General features: G+C 44.5%; 1 protein-coding gene across 4 annotated transcripts in view; it reads right to left on the reverse strand.

Moving 5' to 3' along the window:
- Myo16 (myosin XVI) overlaps positions 1–27,798 on the reverse strand; it is a 524,203-nt gene that overhangs the window by 297,927 nt on the left and 198,478 nt on the right. For all 4 annotated transcript variants that reach the window (XM_004663404.3, XM_045145894.1, XM_045145893.1 and 1 more), the window contains exons 5-6: positions 14,103–14,211; positions 8,094–8,218 (exon numbers count right to left, since the gene is read on the reverse strand). In XM_004663404.3, coding sequence (XP_004663461.2) covers positions 8,094–8,218; positions 14,103–14,211 — 234 coding nt within the window. The remainder of the gene's footprint in view (positions 1–8,093; positions 8,219–14,102; positions 14,212–27,798) is intronic.

The raw sequence follows: 27,798 nt of genomic DNA on the forward strand, positions 1-27,798 counted from the left end.
TTATTAGTATTATTAACATTTTTCATATGGATCCATTATGTGTTGGTACCCTCATCCCTGCCCCCTTCCCCGGGGATGCTCCTCAGTGGGGTTTCAGGTATTCCCCATGGGGTTGTGTTTCATACATTGTGGGAGCAGCCGTCGGTTATTTTTAGGAGGGAATGCCTCTGGGCATGAAGTCTCAATCTGTGGATGTTAAAATCTTTCCGCCCCCTCTTCCACAAAATTCCCTGAGCCGTGGTGGGTGAGTTTTAAGTCTACTTCAGTAAAGGAAATAGGGGCTGGGAGATGGCTCAGTGGATCATGTACTTGCCGCAAAGTGTGAGGATAGGGGTTCAGATTCCAGCACCTACATGAAGCCAGGCGCTACAGCACTGCCTTTGTAGTCCCAGTGTGTCTAGAGTGAGAAGAGGGACAGAGACAAGGCAGGAGAACCAACCGAAAGCTAGCTTGATGCGTGCAGTGGCTACCAGTGAAATGAGACACTCTGCGTCACACGCGGTGGAAGCCAGGAACGGAAGCACAATCGGCCCCACCTCCATGAGGGCCACCACGGCCCGCCTGCTCCTGCACTAACACACAAGTGTGCACGGATGCACACGAGCACAAGGAGTGAATCAGACTTAAGGAGACTTTGTAAATATTGGCAACCATGCTTTCCTGATCATTTTTTGTCACATCGTGATGCCGTATTTATTAGATTAGTGTGTTTATTTTTAAATAAGGTGCATATGTGTTTACTAATTTAGCACTTACGGTGCTCAGCTACGTGGCACGACTTCCATGCTACCGTGTGTTCTGACCACCTGCACTGATAGGCAGAGGCTTACGTCACCATCTCTTTAGGCTCGCTTACCCCCAATGCAGCACTCTGACCATTCACACAAACAATGACAATAAGAAGGTGCGGCACTTAGGACTCAGAAGGCTGTAAAGCTACTTTGAGTCCTGGCCTGGGAGTGATGGAGGCAGGACAACTTTGAGGACGTTGTTCTCTAAAACTGGGCTCCTCTTTGTCTGACAGACACATGGTGACTGACCTGACCAATTCACCACAATGTAACCTGCCCTTGTTTGGCTTTGTAAGCTATGTTTTTTGTTGCCAATCTTGAATGTAACTCTGACTATCCCTCTTGTATGCTCACACAAGTAGAGTTCAGATTCTAAAATATAATTTCTTCAAGAACTCGATGGGTGCTATCCCACTGGATCCCTGCAGCCAGAACTGTACTGCAGAACCCATTTCCATGGACAATTTTTTTTTATTATTCTCTCCATTATTTATTCTTGATTGCAAATAAATATGCATTCATTTAATTCCCAGAATACTACATTTTTCTTTTGCGAACTGTCCTTCATTATTATTCCATTTTCTACTGAGAGATGGTCATCTGATTTTATTAATTTCTATAAACTCTGCACATTTTAAGCTATTAAGACTCTGAAAATCAGCTGCATATATTACCACTTGTCTGAAATCTGCCCTTTAATTTTGTTCATTATTTGATGTAAAATGCTAATTTCAATTTCTAGTGTTGTCATTGTTATCAACATTTTCTCTTGTGTGTTTTTTTTCTCACATTCTGTGATTAGAAGGATCACTGCTACATAGGCTGAAGTCTTCTCTTCAAAACAGACATTGCATCTACTTTATAAAAAAAAAAAAATCTCAAAAATTTAATCATATCCCCGCCGAATTTGTTCTTATTTAAGGCTGTGACTTCTGACACTTAAAACCTGCAGATCGTGCAAAGCTGATGTATTTTTCTCAAATTAGTAAGGAGTCAATGAAAATCATTTCCTGAAGACAGACAAGCAATACCTTTAAGATTCAGTGTTTTGCCAATAATTTCAGTTCTTCCCCTTCTACATGTGTATAATACTACTGGTATAAGAATGTACTTTCTTAATGCTGACTAAGAAATGGGTATCCCCAGTGAGGTCACGTGCAGAGATTTGAAAATAGTTATTCCCAAACAGCTTAGGTGAGTGTTGAATTCTACCTCCACATGGGGCAATGAAAGAAACAACAGAGAAAACACTTGGCAGTTTTGCAGAATGTAGCATTGTGTCAGGAGCCGCTTTTCCTCTGTGGTATCCATATGGTGCAGGGATGGAAATGGCCCCTTCGCACATTTTAAGTCAGGGGTTTCTAGAAGTCACTTCAAGAAGCAGCTAGATAGACATGCACAAGAGATGGGATGGCTCTCTGCCCAGCTATGTAGTGGAAGGGAGTAGTTGACCTGAGACCTCCTGTGTGGCAGCCCCACACAGAAGAGTACATAAAGGCTTCAAACGCATGGCAAAACTGTACTCATTTCTGGTCCTATTTCAGGGGGCATTTGGAGGTAACAAGCCCTGCTTAGGGTTGGGGAGATCTGTGGTAACCTGACATCCCCGAGAGTTGAGCAAGTAGAATGGGCCAGTGTAAGAGCTACATCTACACAGCTGTTAGGTATGATAGCCTCAATGTCCCAGTGACAAGGGACAGGGCTGATATGTAGAAATCACCAAATAATTGCTCCTACTGACCCTTCCCCAACCCATATGCTGCCTCCTCTCTGAGCTCATCAAAGGAAGAATGCAGAGAAGTAACGGAGGCCAAGAGCTGACCTGTCCACATTCCCATCTGTGCATGTCTCAGTCTTGACCAGAGTGATCTCAGCATTATCTGAAGTCAATAGTCCTTAACAGCTGCCTGGGCCCACTGCCCACATGTTGCATGTCCATGGATAGAATTCAGGGGTGTTACACTCAGGTAAAAAATGGTATCTTTCTTTCTTCCTTAGCCCTAGCTGCATCCAGCAGGCTTTTCAATGACAGACATAGCCAGGACAACACAGTAAGAAAACCATGATATTTCCATACCACATTTCTGTTGCAGCCTGTATCTCTAAGCATCATTCCTGTCCAACATGGCTTTAAAATCGAAGTATTGGGTGCTTTTTGGCACATGAATGAAGGAACACAAGCATTAGGTACCACAGTTTTAATTCTGATGATATCAGTACTGTTCCAAAACAACTTGTTCCCCTGTTACTTTGTTCACTATTTCAATTCCATTTAAAGCACTGTCCTGTGGCTGGGGAAACGGCTTAGCAGCTAAGGCATTTGCCTGCAAAGCCAAAGGACCCAGGTTCAATTCCCCAGGACCCACGTTAGCCGGATGCACAAGAGGGCACATGTGTCTGGAGTTCGTGTGCAGTGGCTGGAGGCCCTGGTGTGTCATTTGTGTCCCTCTTGCTCTCACTTAAAAAAAAAAAAAGCAAAAAAATAGGCCAGTCTGCTGGGCTTGCCTCAAGAAAAAAAGAAAGGAAAACCAAGAAAAGAGGAGATATGCAAAAGGTAAAAGTGCTTTTTGTGCAAGCAGGAAGACCTGAGTCCGACCCACAGCCCCCAGGTAAACATGGAGGCAGAGCACACGTTTGTAACCCCAGCACCAAGGGGAATGGGGATGGGACAAGAGTAGGGGTTACTGGCAAGACAGTCTAACTGGAAAGTGGGGTGCTCCAGATGCCTCAGGTAGAAGAGCAGGAGGGGGAAGATACTTGATGTCTTCCTCTCGTCTCTGTATGATATGCACGGTGTGTGATCTACTCAGACACACACACACCTACAACACACACTCACACACACATCTACAACACACACACACACACACACACACACACACAATTATTTTTAAAAGACAAAAGTACTTGATATTTGAGTATCTTGAGAATTTCTCAAAAAAAAAAAAAAAAAAAGGATGTAAGCCGCTGCAGCCAAATGTGGTCTATCAAATCTCTGATTAAAGCAGCAAAGACACAGTGTCTTAGTAATGTATAAGCTAGTAACTATAGTAATGTTTCTTTTCTTTTTATGTGTGTGTGTTTGGGTGCACATGCATTTGTGTGGGGTGGGGATGTGCACATGTGTGTCATGCATGTCAGAGAATAACCATGGGTGTCATTTTCAGGAAAATGCACACCTTTTGATGACACAGTCTCTCAGTATCCTAGAGCTTGCCAATCAGGCCTGTGGACTTCTGTAGACTCACTGGTGAGCTCTAGAATCTACCTGTCTAGGCTCTCGTCTCTGAGTTACCGGTGCACGCTACCACACGAGGTATTTTTACATGGGGCCTTAGGGTCAATCTCAGGTCCTCATGCTTGTAAGCGAAGCATTTTCCTACTATTTCCTCCTCCTCACTGTGATATTTCAAGGACAATTTACACAACCAAACTTAGGAATTTGTTTCCGTATGCTCAGAACATGACACTTAAGAACTGTGTCCTTTTCAGAGATGTATACTTACTTTTAAGAATCATATATGTGTATTGTATGGCCCAAGACAATTCTCTGCACAAAACATTTGGCATCTCTAATGTAAACTAAGACCTTTAAAAATACCCCTAGCATATTTAGTTATTTTGTTGCATAAGCTAAAAGAGTCAAAACCATACAAAACCATGCTATAAGAAGCTTGAGCCCTCTGTTGCTAGTTTCATTGTTTGCACATTGCTCTGAAACCAGTGCAGTAAATTATGCCTGTTCTGACCCACAACTGACATTCTAACCCAATGCATGAAATTGACATGCACCCAGCCGTATTTCCTTGTTGCTTTTTTCAGCGACAGAAAATCACATTGCTCCTCACAGAAAAGAAAATACCAGCAAGATAGTCAGTATCAGAAGAAGACTAGGCAAGAATCAATGTATTTCTTAAATGCTGTGGTCTTCCAGGACTACATCCGGGCCATTGCTCATTGTCACTTCCTGGTTCAAAACAATCACTGCAAGATTTAGTTATTACTGAAGCAGTTACGGTTGTTGAGCTCTTTGGTCAAGAGAAAGTGAAATCACAAGGAATGTGAAAACTGAAGAGGGTCAGAAATGATAGCAATTTACAGAGCTGTTTCATTCTTTTGGTAGCTTTTCTATTCAAGCATTGGTGGGAATTGAAACATGTGTTTGTACACAGCTGTGACAGTTTACAAAAAATAAAGTTGTAATATTGTCTGGTTCATATAAAGAAGGCTCTAAAGTGTTTCATATTGTGTGTGAGATTAATTTACATGTAGCTGAGAAAAGAGAAATGCCCTAGGCACAACCATAGAGGAAACTTGTGTCTTGGAAAGATTTAAAACTTGTCAGACCATCTTGCAGTGTAGACTGGAGCTGCGGCCATCTGATGGTGATGGGCCACTGACTTGACCAGGACTCTGACTCTATTTAAACCTAAACCTCATGGGAGGCCTTTGAAGACGAAGCTAAAGGCTCACTGGACCACTTGATTCCTCTTTCTCATGCAGCCATGTTGCATAAATCTCCCTTTCCCTTCCCTGTCATTGCCTGATTGGGTAATTGGGCACAACTGGTTTGTTAGGGGCTGTCAGGGCCTGGACTCTGACCCATGCTCTACTATCAGTCACCACATCCAATTATCTAAGCCAATTATCACTCTCCTTTAGCTATTGCTCAGTAGTGTCTGTCGGCTACTGGCCACTTCTCACTGTCCCTTTGGTACTTTCTATTTGACCTCTAGGACTTTTTCTGTTGGCTTTCTGCCCATCTCACCAGCTGTTTCCTATCTCATTTCTGGATTCTCCTCTTCTTCCTTGTCTCCATGATTCGTCTCTGCCTCTTTCCTCTTGGGTAGAACTGGTGCCCTCCCCAGGCAAGACTGTAATATCATCCACTGATCCTCTTCTTCCAGTCTAGAATGTTCCTCAGTTACAGACTCCAATGTTCACTCATGCCTCCTTAACATGGCCAAGAAGTTCTCCAAGGTAAATGTCACCAAACTGATCTCATCACCTCTGCTCCTACCCTGTTTGGCCGGTAGCCCTCTCTATCTGGTCTGACCTCCACCACAAAGACAGACTACTTGAGAATGCCTGGGCCATTCTGTAGTCCCATCATCTCCTGCCACACATCATTCGGGGAGCTTCCCTGTATCTCTGCTGACTTTACTCATCGTAGGAGCCTCACAGGCTCTCCTAGTCTCCTCCAGAGCTTTCCACTTCACTTCACTCTTACAGTACCACCCTCACTACACAGCCTAAGTGAGTGGTCCATTTAACTGCAAAGTGATTCCTCAGGGAGAAATCTCAGGCATGCTCCCACTTCACTCACAACATTAGTCATCTTCCTCAAGACCAGTCAATACAGTGTGCCTTGGTCCCAGCTCCCTCTCTGATCTTGTTTAGTTAACCTCAGGCAAGTGAGTTGCTAGCTCTCTCTCAAGGAAGCCACACTAAGCTCTTCCTCTGGGCATTTATGCCTCTCCTTCTCAGCTGGAACACCAGCTCTTCAGAGGTGCATACTTCACACTTTCTCTGCCATAGGTCATGGCCATCCTTGTCAGATCCGTGGACCCAGGCCAGGTGTGAGCACTACTCCCAGCACACTTCTGGCCTGCTTTGCTATTTCCTCTTTTCATGCTTCTTTACTAACACACTGTGGACATAGCTCATGCAGAGTGCACACGATCCATCTTTCCCAGTGACCCGTGAATCCATGAAAAAAGATCATTATGAGCTCATTGTTTGTTTACAGCACGTGGACAGTTTTTATATCCATATATTAATTAGGGTTAGAATGTTTAATTTTCAGTGAACTCAAAATGGGCTTTGTTTTGTTATAATTAATGCTATATTATTATAGTGTTTTCTATAGTTTGTATGTTCATAAACATTGACTTTTTAAAGACCAGGTTTAACAGAGTAGAAACTTAACATTTTATAAACTTTACAACACTGTAAAATTATTTAATTTTAACACAGATATTTAAGAAGACAGTTCCATTTACGGATAAAGTTGTGCCTTTTTTTCTCTTCCTTTGCCTTTCTTTTCTTTCCTTTAAGAGGCTGGCTTGTAAGTGTGTGTGCACGCGCGCACACACGTCACATTGGCTGATCAGCTAGCCCAAGTGGATCTCCTGGCTCTACCTTCTCTCTTGAAAATCTGGTAACAGGCATGCCCAGCAGTGCACACTGGAATGTTTAACTGGGTGCCAGGGCTGAAGTGGGGACTTTGTGCTTGCACAACAAGCAATCTTCACTCACTGAACTGCCCCTTTTACCCTGTCCCGCTTTTCTAAATCTGCATTTAACAAATCTAAAACTCTGCCACACCCCATGCCACCACTGCAGGGGCACAGCTCTTCCTCATCTTTACCTCTGAGTTACTGAGTACACTCCCGCTAGTGCAACTAACACTCTCCTCCACCCCTCCTCTTGATGGCCTCTTCCACCTTCTCTCAATGTTTCCCCCTCTTGGTTTCAGTTATATCTTTTCTTTAACATTAATTTCAATCCAAGAATTCCAGGTTTGGGCAAATATCTTGGGTCAATAAGACAAACTTATTTTTTTTTAATCTTTTTTTTTTGTTTATTTTTATTTATTTATTTAAGAGCGACAGAGAGAGAGAGGAAGAGGCAGAGAGCGAGAGAGAGAATGGGCACGCCAGGGCTTCCAGCCACTGCAAATGAACTCCAGAAGCGTGCACCCCTTGTACATCTGGCTAATGTGGGTCCTGAGGAATCAAGCCTTGAACCAGGGTCCCTAGGCTTCACAGGCAAGCGCTTAATCGCTAAGCCATTTCTCCAGCCCAAGACAAACTTATTTTGATGGTTAGTGTGTTGATAGTATTAAATGAATCCAAGTTTGATCACTTTACTTTTCAGTTGCTACAACTGTGCCTGACACCAATCAATAACAGCGTAATGAGAGGAATCTGATAAAATTACTAAGTTATATTGGAAAAATAATCCATAGTTTTGTTTCACTAAGCACTAAAATGAAACCCTTTTCTGCAAATCACATCTCAAAATTTAATGACAAATGATTGTACAAAATTTACTTTAAAATTTATAGAAATAGCTGATGCAGAAATGTTTGAATAAAACATATCATGGAACCTCTCTGGGCGAAGACTTGAGTATTCTACATTTTCTTTTCATATATGTATGTGCTTTTCAAAATTTCCACAATGAGTATGTATTACTTTTGTGAAAATCCACATTTTTGAAAATTGTATCTAACTTTGGGAATCAGGGTTAACACAGTTCTCCATTTTAACAAATTCAGAGTCAAATACATGAACTTACCAGTGTAACTCCTTCATCGTTTTTCTCATTAACATTCCCTCCTGCCAATACGAGCTGTCTGACGTCTGCTAGCATAGACATGGGTCTCTGCAGCTTCATCTGGCGCAGGGAGGTGAAGTCCACCCCTGAGGGAGAAAGGAAGGCTGGGCATCAGGACTAACATCATGGGCTCTTGCAACATACTCCTCAAACCCCTCTTCCCTTTGAGTGTTCCTTGTAAGCACCAAAAGTTTTTTCTCTTTGAATACCTGCAGTTTCGAACTATATTGCATGACAGATTCTTCAGGCATATCTGTTTTAGGACAAATTTGCAACATGCTCAATGTTTTCAAGGATTTACAGTAGATTGGAACAAAGTACAAAGTCATGCTTTTTGTTTATTGGGACTTTTTTCTCACCAAAATAGTCACAACTAAATGCAATGCTGTATACTTGACTAGAAAAAGTGGCCCTGTGGAAAAACTGGCAAAGTCTAAATAGAGTCTGTAGCAGTTCCGTATCAACGTCAGCTTCTTGGCCTCGTGACCTGTGTCGCACTGCGCGTTAGAATTCAGGGTCTCTCGCGGCCATCGGATACTTGGCGATGCATGCACAGTGATTTCAAAAGCAAACGTTCAAACTGAGCACTGCACCGCTAACCCTGTCAAAGACACCTCACACTGAGGGGACACCATTCTCTCTGGAGTGACATGCGAGGCTCCGGCATCAGACGGGGCTCCAGACCCTCCGGCCACGTGAGGAGCCCTCATGCAGACCCGAGAAAGACTTCCACGCAGGAGCTCACAAGTCTCGCGAGAGCTCTCCCTGCAGTGCGAGAGCTCCTCGCGGAGCGCTGCCCAATCGCACGCGAGCTCCTCGGGGCTGGCGCGAGAGCGCCCCACTCACGCGAGAGTTCGCCAGTCACGTGAGCGCGCTGCGTGGGCGTCTGATTGACGCCCCTGGCCCTGTGCGCTTGCCGGCGCTGGCGGAGGGTGGCTCGCGGACGGCCTCATATGGCGTCTCTGGTGTGCCCCGGGCTTGTCTCCCCCGAGCTCCCGGGAAGCACAGATCCTGCCCTTGGGCCCCAGGGCCCCAGGGCCCCAGGCCGTGCATGGCGGCGCAGATGCTCTTCCCTGCTCACTGGAGGACGGCAGGTGCGATGGGCCATCAGGACGCCCCCCTCGCCTGGTCTCGGTATTAAGGATTAGGGGTCCTGGTTTTGGGGTGTGTGATGCATGGAAGGAAGGGTTCTGTCACCTGCAGGGAAGCTCCCATCAAGAAGACTTACATCTTCCAAGAAGTTGCTGGCATGGACTTGGGAGGTTTTCCAACAAGTCAGGTCTTGAGTTGGAATGAAAACTATAGGGTTCAAGGAATAATCTGCCCGCATACATCCCCAGAGATGTGAGAAGATGGCGTCGAGACCCCCTTTTCTTTATTAAACTCTATTCAACACTGTCAATACAAGAATAAACTCACTTTTTAAAAAGATGGTTGAGTACATAATAAGTCTAGTAGGTAATGGATATTGGGCCAATCTTTTCTGCTAAAAGAGATTAAATCGTATTCTCACTCTTTTCTGAACAAAAGAAGGTAAAGACTTGTTTAGAGTTGTTATTTGGGAAGAAGGTAAAGACTTCTTTAGAGTTGTTATTTGGGACGAAGCTGGTATTCTTTAAGAATTAATAAATTGCCTAACTAAACAAGTTGTTACTTGGGACATTATTATCATTGCCTGAGTTAATACCAAATGTCAGTCTTTCTTCAACTGACCATCTTAAGGAAATGATGTTCTCATGACAGTTGTTTTGCATGGGGCTACGCTGTCCTGAGTTTGTCATGGTGTACACTGGTGCTGAAATGTGTATGCTTCTGTAGAGACTCCTGACTACAGAGAGTATGTCCCCATCTCACCCTGGGGCTGTTCACAACATGCCTACCTCTGCATGTACCAGTCACAGTGTTGAAACAAGCCAGCCTTCATGGTTCCCCAGATAGCATAGCCCCTCACATAAGGTTGAAAAAACTTGCTTCAGCAAAAACCTTCTATGATAGATAGTAGAAAAAATTACACCTTCCCTCCTTAGGGGGTTTGTATTGTTTGGTACTGTAGCCTAGGCTGGCCTCAAACTCAAAGTGATTGTCCTACCTCAGCCTCCCAAATGCTAGGATTAAAGATTTGTGCCACTATACTCAGCAGAGTACACATGTTATTTTTATTCATTATGTATGTTACTGCTTCATTATTTGGGTATACACAGAAGGCCATTTTGTCCTCAAAGGAGAAAGAAGCACATTTTAAAAGGCAAATATAATGGTTCCCTGGTTTTAGCATGTTTCTGAACTCATAGAACTTTAAGTTACCACAGTATGGTGTCTACAGTAAGCTTCCTAAGATACCCAGAGAAGGAAGAGCTTGGGCAGGTAGATAAGGAACAGTGGCATCAGCAAAGGCAGAGGTCACAGGGTGCTGATGCTCTTTGTCTCTCCCTCCATGCACCTTCATAGCAGGCATAGGAGAACTCCCCCATGAACATGGGGGTGTACCAACAACCCAATTATGTGTGATTCTGAAAAGACTGCTATGGGACCAACATTTTGAATAAAATTCATCAAGCAAGAGAAATGTGAGGAATTGATGAACTGATTGACCTACTCATGTCCTCTGAAGGTTGAGTTGGGAAGCATAAGACTGGAGCAGAGAACAGGCATGGAAACTATTGCACTAACCCGAAATAGAAAGACCGAAGTGTAATTAAGGCAGGAACAGAATGATTTGTAAGGGGACAGAGACCAGTGGAGAGAGTGGTGTCAAGGAAATGGACTCCTAAGATTCAGTGACAATTAGACAAGAGACTAGGGAGAATAAAAATGAAGTTGTGTTCCTGGCTGTGATGACAAAGTTAAGTAACATAGAGTAAAGAGACAAACTCTTACATAGAGGACATGTTTTAAATTCTCTGAATTCCAAGTCAGATGGAGAAGAAAAGCAAAGGCAACTGGTAACAAAGCATATAAAAGGAGAAAAACCAAAATAAATAAATAAAATGAAATAAAAGGAGTGCTGACCGAGAGAGCACATGTCACCGTATCTTGAGATAAAGGATGCTTTCTAAGGACAAAACTCAGACAAAGGGCAACACGTGGGAACCAGAGCATGCACTTATGAGTGGCACACCCCAGACAATGTCAAGATGAAGCCCCAAAAGAATCCAAGGGGATTATGGAAAGATTATGTATAGATATTCCTTTTTCTGGCAGTGGCCAAGGTCACTCAGTGTCACAGGAAGATAAAGCAATAAGGAGAGAAATGACACATGAAGAGAACGTTTGGGAATCCAGTGGCATCTATTGCAGGTTAATTCTCAGTAGATGGCAAGACAGGGAGCTAAATTATCAGTGGGTTTCCAAAGCATGTAAGCCACATGTTTGTAAACTGGCTTTTTATCCAGAGTGGTTGATGGATGGATACATAAAGAATCTAGCGAGGTGCAGATAAATGTGGGTACAGTTTTCGTGCTTGTCCTCCATGAGCTCTCTCCTCTGGGCGTTCTTGCCTCAGAGGCTCATTTTAGAACCTATTGCTTCCCCTTCACTTCGGCTGTTTTGCCACGAAGCGAAGATGTGGTATTCATCAAATGCTCAATCAGCCTTCGGGCTTGTCTCATTTCACAGCCCTGGGAGCTCAGGCACCGAGCTGAGGGTAATTGCTGCGCTTGAGTTTACAAAGTAAGGCAATGGTTGACAGTGCAATTAGAACTTGTGACCAGTGATTTTCCATGTAATCAACTTGTTCATGACATCGCCTGGCCTTTCCTGCCACCTGCATCCTAATGTGACACCGTGATAAATATCTCACGTGAAAGTTACTTTGCAGAATAGGGAACACCCAAGGATTCCAACCACCAAGATGTATTAATGTTATCCTGAAAGCCAAATAATAGTAGAGATCTAATCCTTGTATATTAGAAATTTCTGAGGATGTCAGCCCATGCTGTTACAGCAGGTAACTCTAAAAGTACACCAGTAACAGTGGCAGAGAATAAATGGAATTCGACAGTGTTTACTAGAAAGCAAGCAGATGACGCCGATGAGCAGGCGGGAGCCTGACAGAAGCAGAAGGTGAAAGAAGGGCAGGTGCAGCGACGAGTGGAAAACAGAATTAAAAATTGAAGAGGTATTAAATTGAGTTTGTTCCAGCAAACATGCATTTTACAAACCAGTTGTGACAGCCATAGTTGTGACAGATTTTCCCCTCTCTTGTTTATCCTCTAAATGTTTTTCTTCTTTATATGGTTAGAATATACCAATTTTGCAAAACCAAACTTTCTAGTAAGCAAAATGCTTCACTGGGTTGGAAAGGCATGTAAGTGATAGTTTTGCAAGTAGATATTTAATTGTGCCTTTTAAAATGAAACACTTATGACTTGTTCTTAGAAATTTATAACAATATGAAAATCATAAACCAATTATATGGAAATAGCTCATTAGCTGAAATACCACCAAGATTTTTTGTTCTGCATTTGGAGTTTTGTTATCTATTTCATAGCCTCCATTTTTAGGGTACAGGTGCACACATAGAACATGTGTACTCATTGGTGGACTTAAAGATCAGTTCGCATCTGAAATCAAATATATTTCATAAAGCTTTCTTTCTTACTACTGCTGTTATTATTAAGGTGATAAGAACACGTAAAATTCCTCTTGGCCAGTGTTCAGTAATACAGAAGCGTTAACTACAGGCCTCACAATAGCCAAGTTTTTCATGCAAACTTAGAACTGTGTCTTTCCTGGGAAGTTCTGTAAACGTCTGAGTCATTAACTTTGAACTTGAAATCCACTTGACTTCAAGCTTTGTTCCCTTTAGAAATAACAGAGTTGTCTCCGGAGTCATACACAATGGGACTTGGGAACAGCAATGAGGTCTTCTTCAGAAGAGCCCTGTGAAACTGGAGGGTGGATGACTGAATGGCAACTTCCGGGAGAGCAGCTGAAGATGGCAGGCAGGGCACATCCAGCCTGCCTATGCCTCGAGCCCTGCTTTGGTGACTTGTAGCCAAGGGGGCCTCACATTTTGTCTCTATCATACAACCGTTCCTACTTTGCTTTTTCAAATAATGAGATTTGTTTTGTTGAGAATTTAAGGATGGTAGGTGCTAATTATTACTTAAGCTCTGCAAAACAAACCCTTTGAAATGTGTGAGCTGGAGGATGCAAAGTATCTGCAAATGATGCAGTAGAAACCAGTGCTTCTCCCAGAGGTAAGAAGATGTTCATCAGCCCCAGCTTGTTGTGAACTTTTTGAGTGCTTGTTCTCTGGTCAGCGGTCTTGGCGGATGGGATTCTGCTCCTGTCTGCATGTAAGCAGCCAGGCAGAGGAGACCCTGGCTCATTTCCATGCCACGCACGTGTACCAGGGTCAGGTGCTGCTCGTTCGCCCTCGCGGAGCTGACTCCTGCTCTGCGAGCTGGCTCTGTGTCTTGCAAGTTGCACATGGCGGCTCAGCCTCACCTCTGCAGGACAGTCCTCGGATCCTGTGCTTTCTTCTGGTCATGCAGTGTGTAAGTGTCACAGAGTGGATTCTGGGATGAAGCACACAGTGCTCTTGCATCAAATCCTCGCTGACCTAAGTTCCTATTAGGATCATCTGCTCCTGGAGAACATACCTGGGATGGCCTAGTTCTCACTCTCTCAAAACTCAGTTGTACTGGTTTCATTTCCTTTCTCTTCCCATGGGAGAGGCAATCATAATAACACATGCAGTCCTACTGATCATGGACTGCAGATGCCTGCCTGATGTTCTGTCTCTGTTGCTCTCTGGGTTTCTGCTGGCTTATAAAAAGGAGTGCTGACCAATAAAGGAATGTAGTGAAAGCAAGGCAACATGGAGGAAAAGTCACATTATGCTGTGACCTCGTGGGAAACCACACCAACCTGAGAGATGGGCGTTCTTATAAAAACTAATATACATTTATAATTGTACCAGTATATTCCTTTCTACAGATTCTTTTAAAGGAAACTTTGGCCTACCATTTTCATCCAGATAGGCCAGGAGAATAGAACTTGATTCTGTCCCTTCCCCAGCATAATCTAGGGGGATATTTCCATTCACATCCTGGAGAAGGACATTGGCTCCAGCCTGTGTAAGAAAGAAAAAAAAGATATATTAAGTATCATTAATAAGAAAACTAGATTGCGTGGATGTATACAGGATCTTCTATTACATGGATCCTCATGCCTCTTTTTGTGCCATTGCCATGGCGCTTGTTTTCTTTGTGGTTTTTTCAAACCAGGGTCTCTCTGTAGCTCAGGCTGACCTAGGCTTTACTATGTAGGCTCAGGCTGGATTTGAACTCATGGTGGTCATATTATCTGTGTCTTCCAAATGCTGAGATAAAACATGTGCACCACCAGGCCCGGCACCATGCTTTAAAAAAAAATTATGGCTATGCCACCTGATTTTTGACAAAGCAAAACCAACTGTTGCCAAAATATCATCATTTTCAACAAACGGTGTTGGGAAACCAGGCTACTTACATGTAAAAGAATGAATTCAGACTCTTATCTCACCCTGCATGAAAATCAAATCCAAATGTATCAAGGACTTTAATGATAAGCCAGAAACTCTTTCCAGGCATGGTGGTACACACCTTTAATCCCAGAATTCAGGTGAGAGAGGTAGGAGTATTGCTGTTCAGAGCCAGCCTAAGACTACAGGTCAGCCTGGACTAGAGTGAAACCCTACCTTGAAAACAACAACAACAAAAAGCATAATTTTAAATTTCTTGAGGAAGAAGTAGGGAGAAAACATTAACACATACATATTTCAGATAATTTCTAAGTAGGACCCAAGTTGTCTAGGAAATAAGGCAGTCAATCAACAATTAAACTGAAAGCTACTGCACAGCTAAAGAAACTGTCAACCTACAGAATGGAAGAAAATCTTTGCCAGCTACATCTGACAGGATTAATATCTGGTATGTACACAGGGCAAAATATAAAATCCAAATAATCTAAAACAAGCATCCCAATCAAAAACTGGTCTATGGGATTGAACAGAGTTGTCAAAAGAAGTAAGATACATGGCCCATAAATATTCTTAAATGCTCAACATCTTCAGCCACCAGGAAAATGAAAGCTACAACTACTTTGAGACTCCATCTAAATACAGTTAGAGTGACTATTACTGAAAAAAAGAAACGATTGACAACAAATACTGGCATGGATGTGGGGGAAGAAAACCTTATTCACTGTTGATGGGAATGCAAGCTGCTGCAGCCATGTGGAAATCTGGATGAAGTTTCCTCAAAAAAGCTAAAAATAGATCTTCTATATGACCGATCTGTACCACTCCTCCACATACGCCCTCAGCAGTCTATACTTTACATACACTTGTTCATTCTTGTTAACTGCTGCTCTATTCACAATAGCTAGGAAATAGAATCAGCCTAAATGTGTATCAACTGTTGAGTGGATAATGACAATGTGGCACATATATACAATACAGTTTATGAAACTCACAGGAAAATGAGTGGATCTGGAAATACATTGAAGTAACAGGCTTAAGAAGACATTTTCTCATGAAAATTCTAGCTTCAAAGTTTTAGATCTGCATACAAGTCAGAGTAAGTGTGAGTAGAGCCCAGGAACCTAGAAAGGAGCCATGAGAGTGGTAGAGGGTAGAGCCGAATCTTAGGGGATAGAAGATACGTAAGCAGAGGTACAGAGTACTGGGGATGGGCCAACCAAACTGGGATCAGGGTAAAGAATGGAAGGGAGGTTACGTGAAATGTAAAAAGATAATGAAAATGCCAGAGGGAACCCCACTTATTAATTAAAGTAAAAAGATAAGAGAGATAGAGACTCCTAGTTAGAGCCAAAACTTTCTATAAGCATAAACAGTGTTGCTCACAGAAGTCAGAGGTAGTTGAAGGAAAACCCCAGTGCCAGGGATGGGATGCCTCCCAGTGAGTTGTTGGTCACTGCCCCCCCCCCCCAAACTACACAGGCTATTGCTGAAGCCTCCTGGACGTTCACCAGAACTAGACAGTAAACCCTGTTGCTGAAGACAACATGCATGTCAGTAGAAGGACGATGGAAAGTCCAGCTAGAGGTGATACGGAACCCCCACCCTGGCCAAGCTAGCTGGCATAGTGCTAGGAAGTGCTGAGCAGGCCATTGGGTGGGAAAATGCATCAATAAGTGTACTCAGTGAGAGAAGAGGGCAGCTCAACAGCCAAACTCCCCTGCGTGTTACAGAACTAACCAGCCAGCCAAGAGGTACCTACCAGTGCCAGAGTGGCATGACTGCATGAGTGCATCCAACTGTCTTATTGACTCCAAGGCCTGCACCGTGGGGAGAATGCACGCTTGGTAATGCAAACTTGCCTAAAGATCCATGGTTGTGAAGGTCATAGAACCTAAGGGGAGAACCGTTGCTATTGACTGACTAAATGGGTACGCCGTGCTCATCAGTTGCTTCTCAGATATTTCTGTTCTGCATATCCCTGTAGATTGCTGTGAACCACACCCTTGGTCAGAAAAGCTGCTGTGGATACCTGAGAGCCACAGATCACCAGAGGGCTGAGAACAAGTGAAGTTGAAAGCTCAGTGTTAACTGACAGAATCTAGAACATCCTCTCAAGGCTCAGGGAACATTGGGGAAGAGTGTGTGGAAAAAACAAAAACAAACAAACAAAACCACCCAGAGGACGGGGACCAGCTCTCTAAGAACACTATCTTCAGGACATAAAATGACCACCACATAATGACCTCACAGCAGCTATTGCTAACATCACAGTAATGTCAATATTTTGACATGGATGATGGAAGAGACTGAAAAAAAGTTATCAAAATAGAAGTGAGTCTCATTGGAAAGAAGGAGGAGTTCAGTGAAGGGTAAACTGTTAAAAATAGTAATTGTTATAAAATGTCATGCGAGAACAAAGGCATTGATTTTATAATTACCAAATTTAATGTTTAGTTTTTATGCATTTATTGTCATTTGAGAAAGAGAAAGAGGCAGAGAGAGAGAGAATGGGTGTGGCAAGGCCTTTGGCTGCTGCAAGCAAACTCCAGGTACATGCTTCACCTTGTGCATGTGGCTTACATGGGTCCTGGGGAATCAAACCTGGGTCCTTTGACTTTGCCAGCAAGTACCTTAACTTATACGCCATCTCTCCAGCCCTTCTTTAGTTTTATAAAACGAAGTAATCTTTACAAAGCTTGAGAAAAAAGATGATACAACAGCATACAGTGTATCATCTTAACTAAGCTGTCACCTGCAGCTGATCTTCCTGAAATGTAAGCAAAAAGCAGTTTCCTTGGATTCCCAGGGACCCTTGTCTCCTGTCATTAGGGCAGAAGTAATGGTTGTAAGGCAGGTGTGGTCACAAGGAGTCCCAGAGTGATTGGAAGGTTTACCACATAGGAACACCTAACATCGCTACTGAAGGTATGAGCCATTCCTAAGAATAGCATTCAGGAGGCACTAGTAAGAGCCTGGCTGCTGCGGTTCTCTTGATAGATGCAAAGGTGTGTATGTGCAGAGCAATTACAGGCTGTATTGGCTCCTGTAAGTGCTTGTTGTGACTGTTAGCCATGAACTTAAATCTCCAGAGAGAATGCAAGCCATTCTTCCAGGGTTTAATGCTGCCTGCGTGTGTCTAACAACTGGTCTTTGAGAATGTTAGAGTAGGTGAAGGGTCATTCAAGAGCATTTCTCTATGTAAACTGTGCTTCGAGTTCCCTTACCATGTCTTCTAAGTGTCAGTTACTTCCTAATTCTTTCTGAGTGCAGAATTCTTTGAGTTTGGCTTTAGAGATGGCTTAGTGGTTGAGGTGACTGCCTACGAAGCCAAAGGACATAAGTTCAATTCCCCAGTACCACGTAAGCCAGATGCACAAGGTGATGCATTTGCAGTGGCTATGGGCCCTGGCATGCCCATTTTCTCTCTCTCTCGTTGGCTCTTAAATAAATAAAAATAAAATTAAAAAAAAAACTTTAAAAAATAAATATTTGTGTTGCCAACCTGTGAAGATCTGAGTTCATTAGGAGTGCTGACCGTATGTTTCACACAGTTGCATAAAGTGCTCGAACTAGGAGACAGTGCCTTGCCACAACGGGCATCTTTAAAGCTAAGGATAGAAGCTCCTTTGTGGGATGGAGTGAAACGTTTTGTCAAGTAGAGCTAGTACTGTCACTGTGGTCATAATGCAGTAATTTAGACAAGTTCTCCCAAGATACATCTGTACAAGAGATACTCAGGCCTTGAGAAGCAGGTTAGTGAATGCTTCAAATGTCTGAAGGGTCCAGAAGCTTGACCCTCCATACAGCCCACATAGAGGAGATTTTCTTCTGCATGAGTTGATTTCAAGATTCCATATTTTTGTTGTACTTTAAGAACAACATGAGTGCCACTAAAAAGATACATGGCTGATATTTTTATTATCCACCCAGTTAATTGAGAAGTCAATGTGTACTTTTAAATGGTAACGAATCCCATTGGACCAAAGTTGCCAAATAGCTGCAAAACATCATTTCCTCAAAATGCCAGAGACCTCCCTTAATGACAATCCTGGGGGCTAAGTGACTTGCAGCCTAACAAATGGGAAATAGGTTGACATTCCGGAGCATTTGTAAGGGATCATATTGGTTCTTGTTTGAGTGCTTTGAATCATGAAAAATACATCAGTCATCTCTGTTTTGTGACATGAGAACAAACAAGAAATTCAATTTAACAAAATACCACTTGTTATGCACTGTCAGAATTTAAACATGTGTCTTTAAAATATAGTTTTCTAATGTATATACTTGATGTTCTTTTGTAGTATCTTTTTAAACACTTAATATTTGTTCAGAGACTCCTCCAGCATATAAACTTTCAGCTATGAACATGAAGATAAGAGAAACACGCCAGAGTATGTGGACTTATTTATTATATCATTTCCCTGGATACATTTCTCAGTGTCTCAAGCTTTTCTGTGGAAGACAAAAAGCCAACACAAACTAACATTAATCTTAAATGTCAACACAGGAATTTTATTGTATGCAAAAAATGTCTTTATTTCGGGGATAGAATGGGGAGTTGAAGATTTTAGACCAGATTTTTTAAAATATAAACCAAAGAATATCTAATACTGGTTCTATATTATAGAATAAGAAAAATACCTTTAACAGTCACCCTGCATGTATATTAAATGATATTTTAAAACCACTGAATATTATTCATGAAAATATGGAAGATAAACTGAGTATGTCAAAAGGATATGAGTGGGAGAGTAGATAGAAAACATAGATGTTATGTTTTCCCTTAATTCAAGAGAACTAACTTCCATGTAGTATCTCCTCACAGCCTAAGCCCTAAGGATGTATGTGAGCATGCACACCAGCTCTCCTGTGAAAATATGTAAGGATGTATGTGAACATGCTCATCAGCTCTTGTATGAAGACATGTAAGGATGAACGTGAGCATGCACAACTGCTCTTGGGTGAAGACATCTAAGGGTGTATGTGAGCATGCACACCTGCTCTCGTGTGAAGACATGAAAGAGTGTGTGTGAGCATGCACACATGCTCTCGTGTGAAGACATCTAAGGGTGTATGTGAGCATGCACACCTGCTCTCATGTGAAGACGTCTAAGGGTGTATGTGAGCATGCACACCTGCTGTCGTGTGAAGACGTCTAAGGGTGTATGTGAGCATGCACACCTGCTCTCGTGTGAAGACGTGTAAGGGTGTATGTGAGCATGCACACCTGCTCTCGGGTGAAGACGTGTAAGGGTGTATGTGAGCATGCACACATGCTCTCGGGTGAAGACGTGTAAGGGTGCATGTGAGCATGCACACCTGCTCTCATGTGAAGACGTCTAAGGGTGCATGTGAGCATGCACACCTGATCTCGTGTGAAGACGTGTAAGAGTGTGTGTGAGCATGCACACCTGCTCTAACATGAAGATGTGTAAGGGTGTATGTAAGCATGCACACCTGCTCTCGGGTGAAGACGTCTAAGGGTGCATGTGAGCATGCACACCTGCTCTCGGGTGAAGACGTCTAAGGGTGTATGTGAGCATGCAAACCTGATCTCATATGAAGACGTCTAAGGGTGTATGTGAGCATGCACACCTGCTCTCGGGTGAAGACGTGTAAGGGTGCATGTGAGCATGCACAACTGCTCTCGTGTGAAGACGTCTAAGGGTGTATGTGAGCAGGCACACCTGCTCTCGGGTGAAGACATCTAAGGGTGCATGTGAGCATGCACACCTGCTCTCGTGTGAAGACATCTAAGGGTGTATGTGAGCATGCACACCTGCTCACACATGAAGACGTGTAAGGGTGTATGTGAGCATGCACACCTGCTCTCGTGTGAAGACATCTAAGGGTGTATGTGAGCATGCACACCTGCTCTCGGGTGAAGACGTGTAAGGGTGTATGTGAGCATGCACACCTGCTCTTGGGTGAAGACATCTAAGGGTGCATGTGAGCATGCACACCTGCTCTCTTGTGAAGACGTCTAAGGGTGTATGTGAGCATGCACACCTGCTCTCGTGTGAAGACATCTAAGGGTGAATGTGAGCATGCACACCTGCTCTCGTGTGAAGATATCTAAGGGTGTATGTGAGCAAACACACCTGCTCTCGTGTGAAGACGTGTATGAGTGTGTGTGAGCATGCACACCTGCTCTCACGTGAAGACGTGTAAGGGTGTATGTGAGCATGCACACCTGCTCTCGTGTGAAGATGTCTAAGGGTGCATGTGAGCATGCACACCTGCTCTCGTGTGAAGACGTGTAAGGGTGTATGTGAGCATGCACACCTGCTCTCGTGTGAAGACATGTAAGAGTGTGTGTGAGCATGCACACCTGCTCTCGGGTGAAGACATCTAAGGGTGTATGTGAGCATGCACACCTGCTCTCGGGTGAAGACATCTAAGGGTGTATGTGAGCATGCACACCTGCTCTCAAGTGAAGACGTGTAAGAGTGTGTGTGAGCATGCACACCTGCTCTCTGTGAAGACATCTAAGGGTGTATGTGAGCATGCACACCTGCTCTCGGGTGAAGATATCTAAGGGTTTATGTGAGCATGCACACCTGCTCTCGTGTGAAGACATCTAAGGGTGTATGTGAGCATGCACACCTGTTCACACGTGAAGACGTGTAAGGGTGTATGTGAGCATGCACACCTGCTCTCGTGTGAAGACATCTAAGGGTGTATGTGAGCATGCACACCTGCTCTCGGTTGAAGACGTGTACGGGTGTATGTGAGCGTGCACACCTGCTCTCGTGTGAAGATGTTTAAGGGTGCAATTGAACATGCACACCTGTTCTCGTATGAAGACGTCTAAGGGTGCATGTGAGCATGCACACCTGCTCTCCTGTGAAGACATCTAAGGGTGTATGTGAGCATGCACACCTGATCTCATATGAAGACGTCTAAGGGTGTATGTGAGCATGCACACCTGCTCTCGGGTGAAGACGTGTAAGGCTGCATGTGAGCATGCACACCTGCTCTCGTATCAAGACGTCTAAAGGTGTATGTGAGCATGCATACCTGCTCTCTTATGAAGACGTCTAAGGGTGTATGTGAGCAAGCACACCTGCTCTCGTATGAAGACGTCTAAAGGTGATGTGAGCATGCACACCTGCTCTCGTGGGAAGACGGGTAAGGGTGCATGTGAGCATGCACACCTGCTCTAGTATGAAGACGTCTAAAGGTGTATGTGAGCATGCACACCTGCTCTCTTGTGAAGATGTCTAAGGGTGTATGTGAGCATGCACACATGCTCTCATATGAAGACGTCTAAGGTTGATGTGAGCATGCACACCTGCTCTCGTATGAAGACGTCTAAGGGTGCATGTGAGCATGCACACCTGCTCTCGTGTGAAGACGTGTAAGGGTGTATGTGAGCATGCACACCTGCTCTCGGGTAAAGAGGTCTGAGGGTGCATGTGAGCATGCACACCTGCTCTCGGGTGAAGACGTTTAAGGGTGTATGTGAGCATGCACACCTGCTCTCGTGTGAAGACGTGTAAGAGTGTGTGTGAGCATGCACACGTGCTCTCGTGTGAAGAAGTCTAAGGGTGTATGTGAGCATGCACACCTGCTCTCGTGTGAAGACGTCTAAGGGTGTATGTGAGCATGCACACCTGCTCTCGTGTGAAGACGTCTAAGGGTGTATGTGAGCATGCACTCCTGCTCTCGTGTGAAGACATCTAAGGGTGTATGTAAGCAAGCACACCTGCTCTCGTGTGAAGACATCTAAGGGTTTATGTGAGCATGCACACCTGCTCTCGTGTGAAGACGTGTAAGGGTTTATGTGAGCATGCACACCTGCTCTCGTGTGAAGATGTCTAAGGGTGTATGTGAGCATGCACACCTGCTCTCGTGTGAAGACGTCTAAAAGTTTATGTGAGCATGCACACCTGCTGTCGTGTGAAGACGTCTAAGGGTGTATGTGAGCATGCACACCTGCTCTCGTGTGAAGACGTGTAAGGGTTTATGTGAGCATGCACACCTGCTCTCACCTGAAGACGTGTAAGGGTGTATGTGAGCATGCACACATGCTCTCGGGTGAAGACGTGTAAGGGTGTATGTGAGCATGCACACCTGCTCCCTTGTGAAGATGTCTAAGGGTGTATGTGAGCATGCACACATGCTCTCATATGAAGACGTCTAAGGTTGCTGTGAGCATGCACACCTGCTCTCGTGTGAAGACATCTAAGGGTGTATGTGAGCAAGCACACCTGATCTCGTGTGAAGACGTGTAAGAGTGTGTGTGAGCATGCGCACCTGCTCTAACGTGAAGATGTGTAAGGGTGTATGTAAGCATGCACACCTGCTCTCGGGTGAAGACGTGTAAGGGTGCATGTGAGCATGCACACCTGCTCTCGTATCAAGAGGTCTAAAGGTGTATGTGAGCATGCATACCTGCTCTCATATGAAGACGTCTAAGGGTGTATGTGAGCAAGCACACCTGCTCTCGTATGAAGACGTCTAAAGGTGATGTGAGCATGCACACCTGCTCTCGTGGGAAGACGGGTAAGGGTGCATGTGAGCATGCACACCTGCTCTAGTATGAAGACGTCTAAAGGTGTATGTGAGCATGCACACCTGCTCTCTTGTGAAGATGTCTAAGGGTGTATGTGAGCATGCACACATGCTCTCATATGAAGACGTCTAAGGTTGATGTGAGCATGCACACCTGCTCTCGTGTGAAGACATCTAAGGGTGTATGTGAGCAAGCACACCTGCTCTCGTGTGAAGACGTGTAAGTGTGTGTGTGAGCATGCACACCTGCTCTCACGTGAAGACGTGTAAGTGTGTATGTGAGCATGCACACCTGCTCTCGGGTAAAGACGTCTGAGGGTGCATGTGAGCATGCACACCTGCTCTTGGGTGAAGACGTGTAAGGGTGTATGTGAGCATGCACACCTGCTCTCGTGTGAAGACGTGTAAGAGTGTGTGTGAGCATGCACACCTGTTCTCGTGTGAAGATGTCTAAGGGTGTATGTGAGCATGCACACCTGCTCTCGAGTGAAGACGTCTAAGGGTGCATGTGAGCATGCACACCTGCTCTTGTGTGAAGACGTCTAAGGGTGTATGTGAGCATGCACACCTGCTCTTGGGTGAAGACGTGTAAGGGTGTATGTGAGCATGCACACCTGCTCTCGTGTGAAGACATCTAAGGGTGTATGTGAGCATGCACACCTGCTCACACGTGAAGACGTCTAAGGGTGTATGTGAGCATGCACACCTGCTCTCGTGTGAAGACGTGTAAGGGTTTATGTGAGCATGCACACCTGCTCTCGTGTGAAGATGTCTAAGGGTGTATGTGAGCATGCACACCTGCTCTCGTGTGAAGACGTCTAAAAGTTTATGTGAGCATGCACACCTGCTGTCGTGTGAAGACGTCTAAGGGTGTATGTGAGCATGCACACCTGCTCTCGTGTGAAGACGTGTAAGGGTTTATGTGAGCATGCACACCTGCTCTCACCTGAAGACATGTAAGGGTGTATGTGAGCATGCACACATGCTCTCGGGTGAAGACGTGTAAGGGTGTATGTGAGCATGCACACCTGCTCTCGTATAAAGACGTCTAAGGGTGCATGTGAGCATGCACACCTGCTCTCGGGTGAAGATGTGTAAGGGTGTATGTGAGCATGCACACCTGCTCTCGTGTGAAGACGTGTAAGAGTGTGTGTGAGCATGCACACCTGCTCTCATGTGAAGACATCTAAGGGTGTATGTGAGCATGCACACCTGCTCTCGGGTGAAGACACCTAAGGGTGTATGTGAGCATGCACACCTGCTCTCATGTGAAGACGTGTAAGAGTGTGTGTGAGCATGCACACCTGCTCTCGTGTGAAGACATCTAAGGGTGTATGTGAGCATGCACACCTTCTCTCGGGTGAAGACATCTAAGGGTGCATGTGAGCAAGCACACCTGCTCTCGTGTGAAGACATCTAAGGGTTTATGTGAGCATGCACACCTCTCGTGTGAAGACATCTAAGGGTGTATGTGAGCATGCACACCTGCTCACACGTGAAGACGTGTAAGGGTGTATGTGAGCATGCACACCTGCTCTCGTGTGAAGACATCTAAGGGTATATGTGAGCATGCACACCTGCTCTCGGTTGAAGACGTGTACGGGTGTATGTGAGCATGCACACCTGCTCTCGTGTGAAGATGTTTAAGGGTGCAAGTGAACATGCACACTTGTTCTCGTATGAAGACGTCTAAGGGTGCATGTGAGCATGCACACCTGCTCTCGTGTGAAGACATCTAAGGGTGTATGTGAGCATGCACACCTGATCTCATATGAAGATGTCTAAGGGTGTATGTGAGCATGCACACCTGCTCTCGGGTGAAGACGTGTAAGGGTTTATGTGAGCATGCACACCTGCTCTCGTGTGAAGATGTCTAAGGGTGTATGTGAGCATGCACACCTGCTCTCGTGTGAAGACGTCTAAAAGTTTATGTGAGCATGCACACCTGCTGTCGTGTGAAGACGTCTAAGGGTGTATGTGAGCATGCACAACTGCTCTCGTGTGAAGACGTGTAAGGGTTTATGTGAGCATGCACACCTGCTCTCACCTGAAGACGTGTAAGGGTGTATGTGAGCATGCACACATGCTCTCGGGTGAAGACGTGTAAGGGTGTATGTGAGCATGCACACCTGCTCTCGTATGAAGACGTCTAAGGGTGCATGTGAGCATACACACCTGCTCTCGTGTGAAGACGTCTAAGGGTGCATGTGAGCATGCACACCTGCTCTCGGGTGAAGACGTGTAAGGGTGTATGTGAGCATGCACACCTGCTCTCGTGTGAAGACGTGTAAGAGTGTGTGTGAGCATGCATACCTGCTCTCATGTGAAGACATCTAAGGGTGTATGTGAGCATGCACACCTGCTCTCGGGTGAAGACACCTAAGGGTGTATGTGAGCATGCACACCTGCTCTCATGTGAAGACGTGTAAGAGTGTGTGTGAGCATGCACACCTGCTCTCGTGTGAAGACATCTAAGGGTGTATGTGAGCATGCACACCTGCTCACACGTGAAGACGTCTAAGGGTGTATGTGAGCATGCACACCTGCTCTCGTGTGAAGACGTGTAAGGGTTTATGTGAGCATGCACACCTGCTCTCGTTTGAAGACGTGTACGGGTGTATGTGAGCATGCACACCTGCTCTTGGGTGAAGACATCTAAGGGTGCATGTGAGCATGCATACCTGCTCTCGTGTGAGGACGTCTAAGGGTGCATGTGAACATGCACACCTGTTCTCGTATGAAGACGTCTAAGGGTGCATGTGAGCATGCACACCTGCTCACACGTGAAGACATCTAAGGGTGTATGTGAGCATGCACACCTGCTCTCGGGTGAAGATGTGTAAGGGTGCATGTGAGCATGCACACCTGCTCTCGTGTGAAGACGTCTAAGGGTGTATGTGAGCATGCACACCTGCTCTCGTGTGAAGATGTGTAAGGGTGTATGTGAGCATGCACACCTGTTCTCGTGTGAAGACGTCTAAGGGTGTATGTGAGCATGCACACCTGATCTCGTGTGAAGACGTCTAAGGGTGTATGTGAGCATGAACACCTGCTTCGTGTGAAGACGTGTAATGGTGTATGTGAGCATGCACACCTGCTCTTGTGTGAAGACGTCTAAGGGTGTATGTGAGCATGCACACCTGCTCTCGTGTGAAGATGTGTAAGGGTGTATGTGAGCATGCACACCTGTTCTCGTGTGAAGACGTCTAAGGGTGTATGTGAGCATGCACACCTGATCTCGTGTGAAGACGTCTAAGGGTGTATGTGAGCATGAACACCTGCTTCGTGTGAAGACGTGTAAGGGTGTATGTGAGCATGCACACCTGCTCTTGTGTGAAGACATCTAAGGGTGTATGTGAGCATGCACACCTGCTCTCGTGTGAAGACGTCTAAGGGTGTATGTGAGCATGCACACCTGATCTCGTGTGAAGACGTGTAAGGGTGTATGTGAGCATGCACACCTGATCTCATGTGAAGACGTCTAAGGGTGTATGTGAGCATGCACACCTGCTCTCGTGTGAAGACGTCTAAGGGTGTATGTGAGCATACACACCTGTTCTTGTGTGAAAACATCTAAGATGTATGTGAGCATGCACACCTGCATGCTCTTGGGTGAAAACATCTTCGTTCACATTCCCAGACCAATCAGAAGATGTTATGTTGTTTTACTGAAAGCCAGTATTAAGAGACTATCATGACAGCAAAATTTCCAAACTGAGAAAACTTTAGAGCTAAACTTACTATTTATTTTGTCTTGACATTTTATTAGTACAGCATAGACTATAAGGCATATCATTCCATTTGTTGCAGAAAATAAATCAGTATGTCATTATTGGTCTTTACCAGGGAAATGAAAGGAATATCTGACATATGTGAGGCCAGCAGGGACACCCTCAAATAAGTGAGAGTTAGATAGTTCCAACTGGAGACCTGAGCCCATTAACTCTCCAATTGTTAAAACTGGAAAGCCTCTACATTTCCACTTTGTCCTAAATTGTGTTTCTGATATATTAGACATCCAACTCAAATATTTCATTTCCTCTAAATGGGGAATTTTTTTAAGTTTATGAGAAATGGAGCAATAAACATTTTGTTGGCTTGTGTTACATAGCAGTTTAATCTTAACAAGTGTTCTTGTAAGTGGTTTCATGTAGTAATCTTTTTCTGTCTGTTATTGCTGAAACATTTAAGACACCTAGCAGAATTTTAATAAAATACTGCTGTTTTGCATGCTTGAACCTTTTGGTTACTTTGCTTGTTTATAATTTCAAATTTAAACATGAGCACCAGAATTTCTGTACCCCTTTTGCTAGTTTGATGGCATTCTTCTCACACGGGTGTATTATATTCCAAACCTCCAGTGCCTTATTTGGAAATAGGGCCACGGCAGATGGTACCAGCGCAAACACTGGGAGTTTGCGGGCCCTTAATTCAATATGACCAGTGTCCTAGTAAGAGAGTGATTTGTAGAGAGATGAAAGCCAGAGAGGACACGGCAATAAAGATGGAAGCAGAGGTGGGCGTGCTCTCACAAGGACAGGCAGCCTCAGCCTAAGAAGAGACAAGAACGGGTCCCCGTCTTAAAGTCAGAGGAAGCCAAGCACTGTGGACACCTTGATTACATACTTCTAATATGTAGGACTGTGAGACAGTAGACTTTTAGTACAAGCCACACAATTT

This window comes from Jaculus jaculus, chromosome 3 (assembly GCF_020740685.1).
Source record: "Jaculus jaculus isolate mJacJac1 chromosome 3, mJacJac1.mat.Y.cur, whole genome shotgun sequence".
In the NCBI taxonomy this organism is placed as follows: domain Eukaryota; kingdom Metazoa; phylum Chordata; class Mammalia; order Rodentia; family Dipodidae; genus Jaculus; species Jaculus jaculus.